At 36.8% G+C, this 11,481-nt stretch overlaps 1 protein-coding gene across 4 annotated transcripts in view; it reads left to right on the top strand.

Annotated features, from left to right (window-relative positions):
- The window catches only part of MAP3K1 (mitogen-activated protein kinase kinase kinase 1), a 77,799-nt gene that overhangs the window by 36,810 nt on the left and 29,508 nt on the right, over nt 1–11,481 (top strand). For 3 of the 4 annotated variants that reach the window (XM_023734983.1, XM_023734984.1, XM_023734986.1), the window contains exons 2-6: nt 4,584–4,734; nt 6,376–6,576; nt 8,222–8,422; nt 9,026–9,142; nt 9,512–9,660. In XM_023734983.1, the coding sequence (XP_023590751.1) occupies nt 4,584–4,734; nt 6,376–6,576; nt 8,222–8,422; nt 9,026–9,142; nt 9,512–9,660 (819 nt within the window). The remainder of the gene's footprint in view (nt 1–4,583; nt 4,735–6,375; nt 6,577–8,221; nt 8,423–9,025; nt 9,143–9,511; nt 9,661–11,481) is intronic. The other variant, XM_023734985.1, reaches the window with a different exon arrangement.

The raw sequence follows: 11,481 nt of genomic DNA on the forward strand, positions 1-11,481 counted from the left end.
GGGGGGGTCTGTAGCTTGAATCCACCAGCTGCTCCTTGGAAACCCTGTGGGGCAGTTCTACTCTGTCCTGCAGGGTCACTATGAGTCAGAATTGACTCCACACGCACGGCAAGGGCTTTGGTTTTAGTTTAACAGAGGAAAAAAAAACCTGCCAGTTAAATTACAACAACTTTTGATTATGAGAGGCATTCATAATTCAGATATAAAAATGTAAAAAAAAAATGGAGACTACAAAGAACACTGGTTTATATTTGCAAATTAATTTAGAAAGGGTGAAAACTGTTCTACTGAATAACATCTAAATTGCAAATTTAGTCTGAATTAAATACAGAAGTATAAAAAAATTAAATAACATAAGTAGTCATTAAATTTTAAAAATACAGAGGTCCTTAGGACTGCCAGAGATGTTACTAACTAATCATTCACTTAATATATTTATTGCATACCTATTTTGAGCCAGACATTATTAGATGTTGGGTGGATAGTAGTGGATAAAACACACGGTCCCTATCCTCATAAATCGTAGTTTATGGGGGACCAGGAAGATAGGTTTTAAATAGTCACACAACAAATAAAAATGAGGTTGCAAGTTGCAGTGAGTACTTTGAAGGAAGAGTACAAATGCTGTGAGAGAACTAACTGGAGTTCTGATTGACATTGAGAAGCTCTCTGAGGAGGTGAGTTAAACTGAAACCAGAAGAATGGGTAGAGCTAGATGAAAAGTAGGCAAAGTAGGACACAGCCTGTGCAAAAGCCTTGAGGAGGAAAGATCTTGGAGTTTTTGAGACAGTGAAGGACGCTCGAGGGTGGATTGGAGGTTGAGGTGACATGAGTTGAGGCAATCCAGATGGTGTAGGGCTTTAGAGGCCTTGTTAAACATTTTGAATTTTAGTCTAAGCCAGGGGGGGATCTAAGCCTGGAGGATTTTAATGGAAGAAGTGGCCCTAGCTCCTCTGAAACCTGGATTGGGTAGGAGTAGGAGTCAAAACATTAGGAGTCTGTCGCTGATTCAGACCAGATTTGGGGGACTTCACCTGGAGTTGTGAGTAGAAGATAAATTTTCTTGAAGATAATTTTCTAGTATTATCAAAAGTCTTTATTTGTATACATTTTGCGATTCCATTTCTGGGCATTTATTCTAAAGAAATAATCTCAGATGTGTCAGAAGTTCAGCTGCTTGTTGAAAAAGGAAAAAGAAGAAGGCAACTAATGTAGACTTTAAGGAGGCCACATCATCCAGGATAAGATATGTTTAAACAAGAGGAGTCTCTGTGTGTTTGGGTGGGGGCCAGGGAGAGAGAGTGAAAATACAGAATGGAGGAGAGATACTCACGAAGCAATTGTAGGGGAGGAGAGACACCTAGGCCTAGAGGGCAGAAGGTAAGCACTTCATTAGGAATGCAGGAGCTGCTGGTGTAAAGATGCACTGCCTTTCCACTTTGTGGCTTAATTTTTGAGAACTAGTCTGGGAGCCTAACCATACCTTGCAGCGTTGTTCCTGGAGGAGAAAACTATTTGCTTTTCAAACAAGAGACTTGCAAGTGACTTTTTGGTATGGGCTCAGCCCATACATACTGTTGCCTGTAAATCTGAGCTACTTTTAGTAAGTATTGCCTGAACAGGATGAGGTTTTGAGAAAACATTTCTTTCTACCCCATCTCCGTCTTTACCTTCCTGTTCTTCATCTCCCCACCTCTCCTTCCCTCCTTTCCCTCTCTCCTCCTTCCTTTCTTCTGCCTCTCTCTCCTCTCTCCCCTCTCTCTGCCTTGTCTTCCCTGCTCCCATCCCCTCCTCCTTCTTTTCTTCCATTCCCACCTCCCTCCCTTCTCTCTCACACTCTTCCCTTTCCTCATGTACACACACGCGCACACACACACACACACACACACAACATTCATATTTTAGAATATAATCAGAGCTGGGAAAACAGCTAACTATGTCTCAGTACATGAGAGCACCTTTTTTATTGTTTTGTTCACCTTCTCATATTGCTTGTATGTTTGTTGACCGTAATATGTTTCTATATGACAGTTTTTTATACCTGTGTGATGGAAATATTTTACTACATATATGGTCTTATGCCCATTTGCAAGTTTCAAATCATACAAAATAGTTATGTGCACTTTGCGTTCCTAAAATATCTAGACCAGTCTCTGACACAGAGATACTTAACATATTGGTCTCCACGCCCTTCAAAGTATTGTTGCTGCAGTAAAACCAGTTAACCATTTTCTTTCTAGTGCATATTTATTTTTAAGTAGATTTTGTGCTGGCTTCACTGAAGATATTGCTTCATAGTTGTGATTAGCTGGAAAATTCCTAGAAGAGTTTGAATTTGACTTTAGTGAGCTCGAGGTTATCATTTCTGGTATTTCCTTGAGTATTTCCTTTTCCTGTCAGTGTAGAAAAATCACTGTTCTGTAGCTTTATAGACTTTTTCAAAATTGTTATTGAAATTAGCTTGGTATTTTTAAAATTGTTGCTCTTCTAGAGGGTGGTTGCTTTATCCACTTCCTTATGAACTGGTCTTTAAAATCCATGTACGTGCCTGTTATGTGTATGTGTGTATCCACATGTGCATATGAGTATATTTTGAAATTAGTGGTTTTCCTGAGCTTGGTGGTTTCCTGTTGCATACAGTTGCCATCAGGTGGATTCCAACTCATCTTGACCCCATGTGTGTCAGAGTAGAACTGTGCTCCATAGGGTTTTGAATGGCTGAATTTTTGGAAGTAGATAGCCAGGCTTTTCTTGCAGGCTGAGTGGACTCGAGCCTCCAGCCTTTTGGTTAGCAGCCAAGTGCATTAACTGCTTGCACCACCCAGGGACTCACTTTACCTGTTAGGCTTTGTAGAATTAATTCTCAAAAGTTACTAGTTTAGAGATGATTTTGTTCTGTTAACTCCACACTATGTCACGGAGTTTAGGTCACAATGTTTGTACCAGATAATTTGTACTCTTTAGATATGGAGGACCCCAAACACTTTGTCATGGAATCACTGTTCTATGAGAATACAATTTAATCATTTAGGCTTTGAAACAATACTGCAGGATCATGGAAGAAGTGCTTAGATTTCACCTAGTTTATTAAATACTTATTTAGCTCATTTCAGAAAATGATCATATCCTCTGCATTCTATCTATATTGACTTGAATTCTTGGAAATACTGGGACAGAGAATAGTAAATAATATTCTAAATATTTGTCTGTTGTATACTTGAGTATGTTAGGGCAATAAAATTAGGAGCAATGTAATATTCATGAATGTATTTGTTAATGCAGTATTTAGTGTCTTAGGATCCATTTTTTTAAGTACTTAGGGACAAAAAACAACGACAAAAAAACAGACCATTGCCATCGAGTTGATTACGACTCATGGCAACCTTGTGTTACAGAGTAGAACTGCTCCATAGGATTTTCTTGGCTGTAATCTTTACAGAAGCAGATCATTAGACCTTTTCTTCCATGGTGCCGCTGGGTGGGTTCCAACCTCCAACCTTTAGGTTAGTAGTCTAGCACAAACTGTTTGCATTATCCATATTATTAGTAAGCCCTGCACCTTCTACATAGAACCTTTTTTTTTAGAACCAAAAACCAAACCCATTGCTATCGAGTAGATTCTGACTCATAGTGACCCTATAGGACAGAGTAGAACTGCCCCATAGGGTTTCCAAGGCAGTATTAAACTCATGTGATGAGGCAGCATACCTTAGTTAAATTTATTTGGGATTTTTAATAATTATCTTTTTTTTTTTAATTTATTTTATTTTCATGAAATATACATACCATCCCCTTCTCCCCCAGACCCTGGTTATTGTTGTTATTAGCTACTGGCAAGTTGCGCCCTGACTCATGGCAATCCCATGCACAACAGAATGAAATGCTGCCCGATCCTGTGCCATCCCCGTGATAGATTGCGAATTGGACCATTGTGATCCATAGGGGTTTTCACTGGCTCATTTTTAGAAGTAGGTAGCCAGGCCTTTCTTTCTAGTCCTTCTTAGTCTGGAAGCTCCACTGAAACCTGTGGAGGCAATATACAAGCCTACATTGACGGACTGGTGGTTACTGTGTATGAGGTTCATTGGCACTTATTAAACTTTTGTCTCTATGCATTGGCCTCTTCTAGATATTTCATATAAGTGGGGTCATACAATATTTGTCCTTTTGTGTCTGACTTATTTAACTCGGCGTGATATTTTCAAGGTTCCTTCATGTTGGCAGCATGTATCAGAATGGGTAAGAGCTCAGCTGCTAACCAAAAGGTCAGCAGTTTGATTCCAACAGCCGCTCCTTGGAAACCCTATGGGGCAGTTCTACTCTGTCCTATAGGGTCGCTATGAGTTGGAATCAACTTGACGGCAACGGGCTTACGGCTGAGTAATATTCCACTGTGCGGATATACCACATCTTGTTTATCTGTACATCAGTTGATGGACATTTGGGTTGTTTCCACCTTTTAGATGTTGTGAAGCGATTTTCTTTTTAGTTACATGTCTAATGGAAATACAAAAGCATTCTATTCTTGGAAATTGTTTTTCCTATATAAAATTTTTCTCCTTGTTTCTATTTTTCCATTTTAGTCGAGAGATGGAGAATAAGGAAACTCTCAAGGGGTTGCACAAGATGGACGATCGCCCAGAAGAACGAACAATCAGGGAGAAACTGAAGGCAACCTGTATGCCAGCCTGGAAGCATGAATGGCTGGAAAGAAGAAATAGGAGAGGCCCTGTGGTGAGTGGCTGTGGGTTACCAGCTATAATGAAGAAAGCATAGGAGGAAATGGAAAATTATGAATGAATAGATCCTCTTGTAAGCGTTTCTTCTTCATTTTACATATAGTAGTTTTATTTGCTTGATATTTTGACCACTTAGTTGAAAACATAGCTAAAACTATGCTTATTAGACAACGTAAACTGATCAAGGACCTAAACAGTGGTTGGTAGGAGATTAATGCTTAAACCAACACTGCCCTCTAATGTCAGTATCTAAAATCCTTTTAATAGTTTATATTGTACTTCTTTCTAGCTTAGAAAGAAACGCTTCTACTGAAACATCTCATAGAAGGGGACAGTCACAGAGGCAAATTTCTACCCAATCAACAAAGGATTTTTGAACAATTAAGGCTATCTGAGTTTGTGCTGCTTTCTGGGCACCTTGAACTGGAGGTATTCAAACAGAGCCTAAATCTTTTGAGAATATCATAGAACTGAAATCACAAGTTTTTTGTTTGGTTTTGTTTTCTTTAAGAACCCAACCATTATTCCTTTACTACATGTGAACTAAGAACATTCACTTATCTAAGGCCAAATTTTTATTTTCTCATTGTTGGCTTTCTAGTTTACTCACTTTGGAAGTAATTGGGTACCTAATCTGTATATAGGACAGGGGTAAAGAGGGAAGAGAGATGTGGAGTAAGACACATAACACTACCTTACAGTTTATGGTTTACAGGTTTCATATTCTTAAGAAGTTTACAGTCTACTTGGGAAGTCTGATTTTGTTTGTGTGTTTGTTTTTTTATCATGTTTTCTGTAACCTGTGCCAAATCCTTCTTAAAACATAAGCGAAACAAATAGCTGGGAAACAAATAGTGGGAAAATAAGACTTAGGCACAATAAATAAAGTAATGCAGAAAACATCACAAAGCAATTTATGATAGGGGCAACAACTTATGGTGAGTCCAGAACAAGAGTAGTGGGAAAAGGGCAGAAAAGTCTGCTGAGCTTTAACTGTACAAAGACAAAGTTTGGCCTTTTGGTCATGGATAGATTAGGTCTGAGAGCCCTAATAGTTACATAACAGCATTTGTGCTTGAGACATTGGTCTTTAAACTTCTGACTTCTTTTGGTGTTTCTGAGATATGTGTCTACACTATTGTAATAAAACATTGAGAAAAACAGAAAAAGTAAAATGGCTTTATAGACATCAGTTAGACTATTTGAGCACTTAAAATTATGCCCAGTATTTTTTTTAAATACGGGCGACAAAGAAAGCATCTATTTCAATCTATTTGAATACATTAACTGTAGAAGTTATAGTACTTATTTTTCACGTTTACCAACCTTTGATTGTTGAGTTTGAATGAGAAATGGATTAGAATATATTACAAACTATAACACCAATTATAAAATTATGAATGCTAGCATTTTAACTAGTGATGCAGCCTAAACAACTGGAATCATGTAGGTAAGAATAGTCTTTTAAACTAATGACTTAAAGTTATACTAAATAAAAGTTGATATATCATCTGATATATTTGTGTACTATTTCCTAATAAAAACTCATTGAGTTCATTTCCTATTCTGTTATGCTCTGATTTGCTTTTCATGTGTATTGTTAAGTAATTAAAATATTGGAATACTTTTGATTCAGGTGGTAAAACCAATACCTATTAAAGGAGATGGATCTGAAATGAGTAACTTGGCAGCTGAGCCTCAAGCAGAGGGCCAGATGAGTGCCGCTTCACCCGTTCCCAAAGGCCGACGCAGCCCTTCTCCTGGCAGCTCCCCTTCAGGTCGCACAGTGAAGTCAGAATCTCCAGGAGTAAGGAGAAAAAGAGTTTCCCCAGTTCCTGTAAGTTTATGTTCCAGCAAATATGTTAAGCTTCTACAATTTTCTGACTCGTTTATAATGCATAGGAGCTTGGCCAGCCATCTGTTATAGCAGCACCCTCGTCTGAGGGGGAGGGGACAACCTGAGGCCATTTCTGGAGGCCCATTAGGTCAGAACTATATTTGTAGTAAAACAGATGTTGTTTGCCTTTTTCCATTGCGTTGACATTTAAAGTGATGGTACAAAAGCAATGGTGGATAAAGCTGCTGGCCCCTTCGCCCAAATCAGGGCATGATGTTCAAAATTGTGTTCTTCACTGTCATGTACTGGCAATTAAAGAACAGATGCCAGTTTCACTTAAGAATGTCTTTGATGAAGCAGCAGAAATTAATTTTATTAAATCTCAACCATTGATACACACCTTTTTAATATCTGTGCTGAAATGGGAAGCATGCATAAAGCACTTCTGGTACATACCGAGTATTGATAGTCATCTCAAGGAAAAGCATTTGTGCGGTTTTTAGAGTTGCAAGCTGAACTAGTCACTTTTTCATGGAGCACGATTTTTATCTGAAAGAATGACTGACTGGCAAACTATGATTATTGGTACTTGGGTATTTGGCAGGCATTTTCCTGAAAATGAATTGAGACTGTCATGCCAAGGCTAACAGTTGACAGTAGTTTTCTCCCATGATAATATTTGAGATTTCAAGGAAAAATTAGAATTTTTGGATAACTCATCTCTACCACAACACACTTGATGGCTTCCCAATACTTAGATTTTTCTGATGAGATTGGTGATACTATCAAATGTGAATTTTTTTCTTTCTTTTTTTTTTTTTTGGACATTGTAAAGTGAAATGTGTCAACATTTGGGTGATCTGCGTGACTCAGTGAACCAATATTTTTCACATGACCAGTGCATGGTGATACCAAATCATGCATAGGTAAAAATATGCACACATTCAAAATGCTAAATATACCACCTGGGTTTTGGTAACGGACTAGGAAAAGTTTGTTTATGTGGTTTCAGATTCCACATTATAACTGCCTTTGGGAAACCACTTGTCAAACTTTGATGTGATAGTAAAGAGGAATGTTCATAATTTATCTGAAAAGGCTACAAAAATACTCCTCCTTTTCCCAGCTACATATCTGTGTTAGTTGTCTACAGAGTGCAGCATGGGAGGTGCTTCGTGTTCGTGTTTGTGAATTACCAGTTAGAGAAGCATATTTAGTAAAGCCTTAAGAGGAAGCCAGAAACCAAGTGTGTAATTTTTACCACTAGATACAAGTCATTTTGCTTGCTTACGATGTGTGTTTTTAAAGCTTTTTATTTTAGTTTACATAATACTTTTCAAAGAACTCAAATGTTTATAGAATAATTTAAATAATTACTATATGGTTGTGTCTTCTCAGCCAAAGATTTATCATTAATTGTAGGAATGAGTGAAATTTTAAAAGTTCACTTCATCTCAGATGAATGTGTCAGACAAAAGCATTTTGCCTAATTTTGTTCCATTATATGTATTGAGTCATTTTTTCAGAATATAATCTGTTACATAGGTGTCTTGTATGTCTTTTTTTTGGGCGGGGTGGGGGGAATGGTAAAAGTTTCTTATTGAGAAGTGAGAAACTTGCCTAAAAAAAAAAATACATTGTAAAGTTTCAGAGTGGGAGAATCACACCACCCCGAAGAGCCCCTTCACCAGATGGCTTTTCGCCATACAGCCCTGAAGAAACAAACCGCCGTGTAAACAAAGTGATGCGGGCCAGGCTGTACTTACTGCAGCAAATAGGACCCAACTCCTTCCTGATCGGAGGAGACAGCCCAGACAATAAATACCGAGTGTTCATTGGGCCTCAGGTAGGGTTTGTCAACATTTTTTATCTTATTAGTGTCTGCTAGTCAGATTTCTACACTATATCATTCTAAAATTTAGATCAGTTTAAGTCCCTAGAGCAAACTAAAGTGAGTTCAAAATGTATAGTTGGTGAAAAAAAAAATGTAATGTATTTATGCAGAGGAGCCCTGGCGGCGCAGTGGTTAAAGCAATCGACTGTTAACCGAAAGGTCAGCAGTTCGAAACTACCAGTGACTCCACAGGAGAAAGATGTGGCATTTGGCTTGCATGGAGATTTACAGCCTTGGAAACTATTGGGTTGCTATGAGTTGGGATCAACTCGACGGCAGTGGGTTTTTTGGTATATTTATGGAGGTTCCTCCTGTGACTTAACATACTTTAGAATACAAGTTTGATCTGTTTAATAAATTCATTGAAAATAAAAGATTAATTCTTGGGAATAACTATGGACTTTTCTTATAGACTTATTATATATAAGGATAATGAAGAATATAAATTAATAGAAAATTTAGCATCATAAACTTGGAGATGTAAAGATGTGGTAAACAGAAGTTCTGGTAGAGCCACGGACTTATTAGCCCATGGGTTTTCTTTTAACCCTTTAGAACTGCAGTTGTGGACGTGGAACATTTTGTATTCATCTGTTATTTGTTATGCTCCGGGTGTTTCAACTAGAACCGTCAGATCCAATGTTATGGAGAAAAACATTGAAGAATTTTGAGGTAATTTTTTTACAAATTGCCCGCAAATTTTAATTGTTTATTCCTGAGAGTTTTTCATGAGCACTAAATTTAAATAAATAATGGTCATTTTAAAGGTGTGAAAGTTTATAAGAATTGGGTGGTTATAAATAGTCCTCTTATGATCCGTTGACTAGTAAGTTTTTTAATTCTAAACTGAAAACAAAATAAAAATAAATAAACACTGGCTTGCTATAAAAATGTTGTCCTTAGTAAGCTGTATGTATTATTTTTTAAAGCAGATAAATAAGCTTTGTGGAAAATTTATGAAAATAAATCTGACCTCTAGAACTCTTTCATATGTATAAATATGGCCCAAATGTCATTGTCACTGTCTCTTTCCAATGTTAGGTTGAGAGTTTGTTCCAGAAATATCACAGTAGGCGTAGCTCAAGGATCAAAGCTCCATCTCGTAACACCATCCAGAAGTTTGTTTCACGCATGTCAAATTCTCATACATTGTCATCATCTAGTACTTCTGCATCTAGTTCAGAAAACAGGTTGGTACTTTTTAAGGAATTAAAAGCACTAATCCAGTGCTAACTTTTTAATATAGGGGTGATTTTTAAATATTACTTAAATATCTGCTTGTTAAATTACTCTAAAAATTATTTAATTATTGAAGCTTGCCTTTCAAGTTAAAATCAAGGGTAAAGAGTATTAAAGATCATCTGAGTATCAATATGGACAGTTTTGCCCTGAAAACTACAGTGTTGAAAAATAACACATTTAATGTCAGAATATAACGAATGTCCATTTTTATCATAATTCATAAGAAAAATCAAGTGGCAAGGATAAAATCTCAGTAATATTAAGTGGTTATCATTTATCAGTCATCACTGTGTGCCAAGCACCTGCCGTGTTGTCTCATTCTGTTCTTACAGCACCCTCATTGGGTGGTTTATCACTGCTTTATAGGTGATGAAGCTGAGGCACTGTGTAATGGAAGGAAATGTCCGTAGTTCTTTTATAATTATAGAAGGCAAAGCGGTTTTCTAAAATCACTTTTAAATGTAGAATTTTATACTGCATGACATTGCTGCTGTTTAGACACTTTCAGGAGATTCTCATTACAGGCTTTTTCACCTGTGAGAATGTAAGCATCCTGTTTTAAACAGACTAATCAGTTGTAATTAAGAGGTACAGTAGCTGTTAATCACAGTTATTACTGAAAATCTACAGTGCTTCTCAGACTTTTCCACTGCCTAATTGCTGATAAGAATGAACTCATAACTCTGAAGGATCTGAGATGCAGCCCCAAATGACGGATGTGAAATTGTTTCAAGTCACTAGTGTAACCATAAAAATTCATATGAATTTTCTTTCTATCATAATATTATTTTATTGGTTTTAATATAAATATAAGGGTTTTTAATTACCATCAAGTAAAATTGACATTCCAGAACGGAGTGCTGCTTCTCTTACAAGGGCACCTCCTGATGTTCCCAATGTCATTGTGCCTCAGTTTGAGAAGCACTGGTCAAAGTGATTAAGTTCCATCTTCATCCCATTGATCTTTTAAGTATTGTAACTCTCTCAAAATGCATGAAGAATAGAGAAGTGATGATATCATGACAGGGACTTGGTAAGGAGAGGAATCAAGGGAGGTTTTTTCGTCTGTGGAAAAAGTAAATGCATTTTCTTATTTTTGATTAAATGAATTGATTCTAAAATTGTAGAGTTTTATGAGTTGTTTTGGACATTAAAGATCTTATTTACATGTCTCGGTAATAACTGAAACCAAAAGAGATTTCAGCAGCTCATTTGCTCCAAGGGAGAAACAGAACCTGGGTATCTTGACTCCTAGTTCAGGACTCTGTCTCACTTGTCATCTCTTCTAAACAGAATGAAAAATTGAGCTTTATTTCTCGTTTCCTGACCCATACTTGTTCTAGAGCCTTTCTCCTTTTGATTGACATTTCTTAGCTTTTGAGTTTTTTAATAATTTATTTTCTTTTTATTGTGGAGAATATACACATCTTTTTTATTTTGGAGAAAATTGACAAATGCTGAAAACCAGGTAGCCAAAGTTAAAATATAAGTTTTCTAAGATGAAGAAAGGCAACTTCCAAATATGGGCTGGCATTAATGTGGGGTTTTCATTGATTAATTTGAATTGGTGTGTCCATGGGGGAAAACCACAGATATGTGAGATTATACTTGATATTTTGAGATTGTACAGTGTAGGTAGGTTAGTTTCTAAAGACTTAAATTTCCTTTGTGTATTTTTTTTTTTTATCTGGAGATCTAATTACATAAAATTTTAAATAGTATGTCAGGAACAGTAAAAACAGAATTAGGACAAATACTTGAAAATACTT

Source organism: Trichechus manatus, unplaced genomic scaffold (genome assembly GCF_000243295.1).
Source record: "Trichechus manatus latirostris isolate Lorelei unplaced genomic scaffold, TriManLat1.0 scaffold00074, whole genome shotgun sequence".
Taxonomy (NCBI): Eukaryota; Metazoa; Chordata; class Mammalia; order Sirenia; family Trichechidae; genus Trichechus; species Trichechus manatus.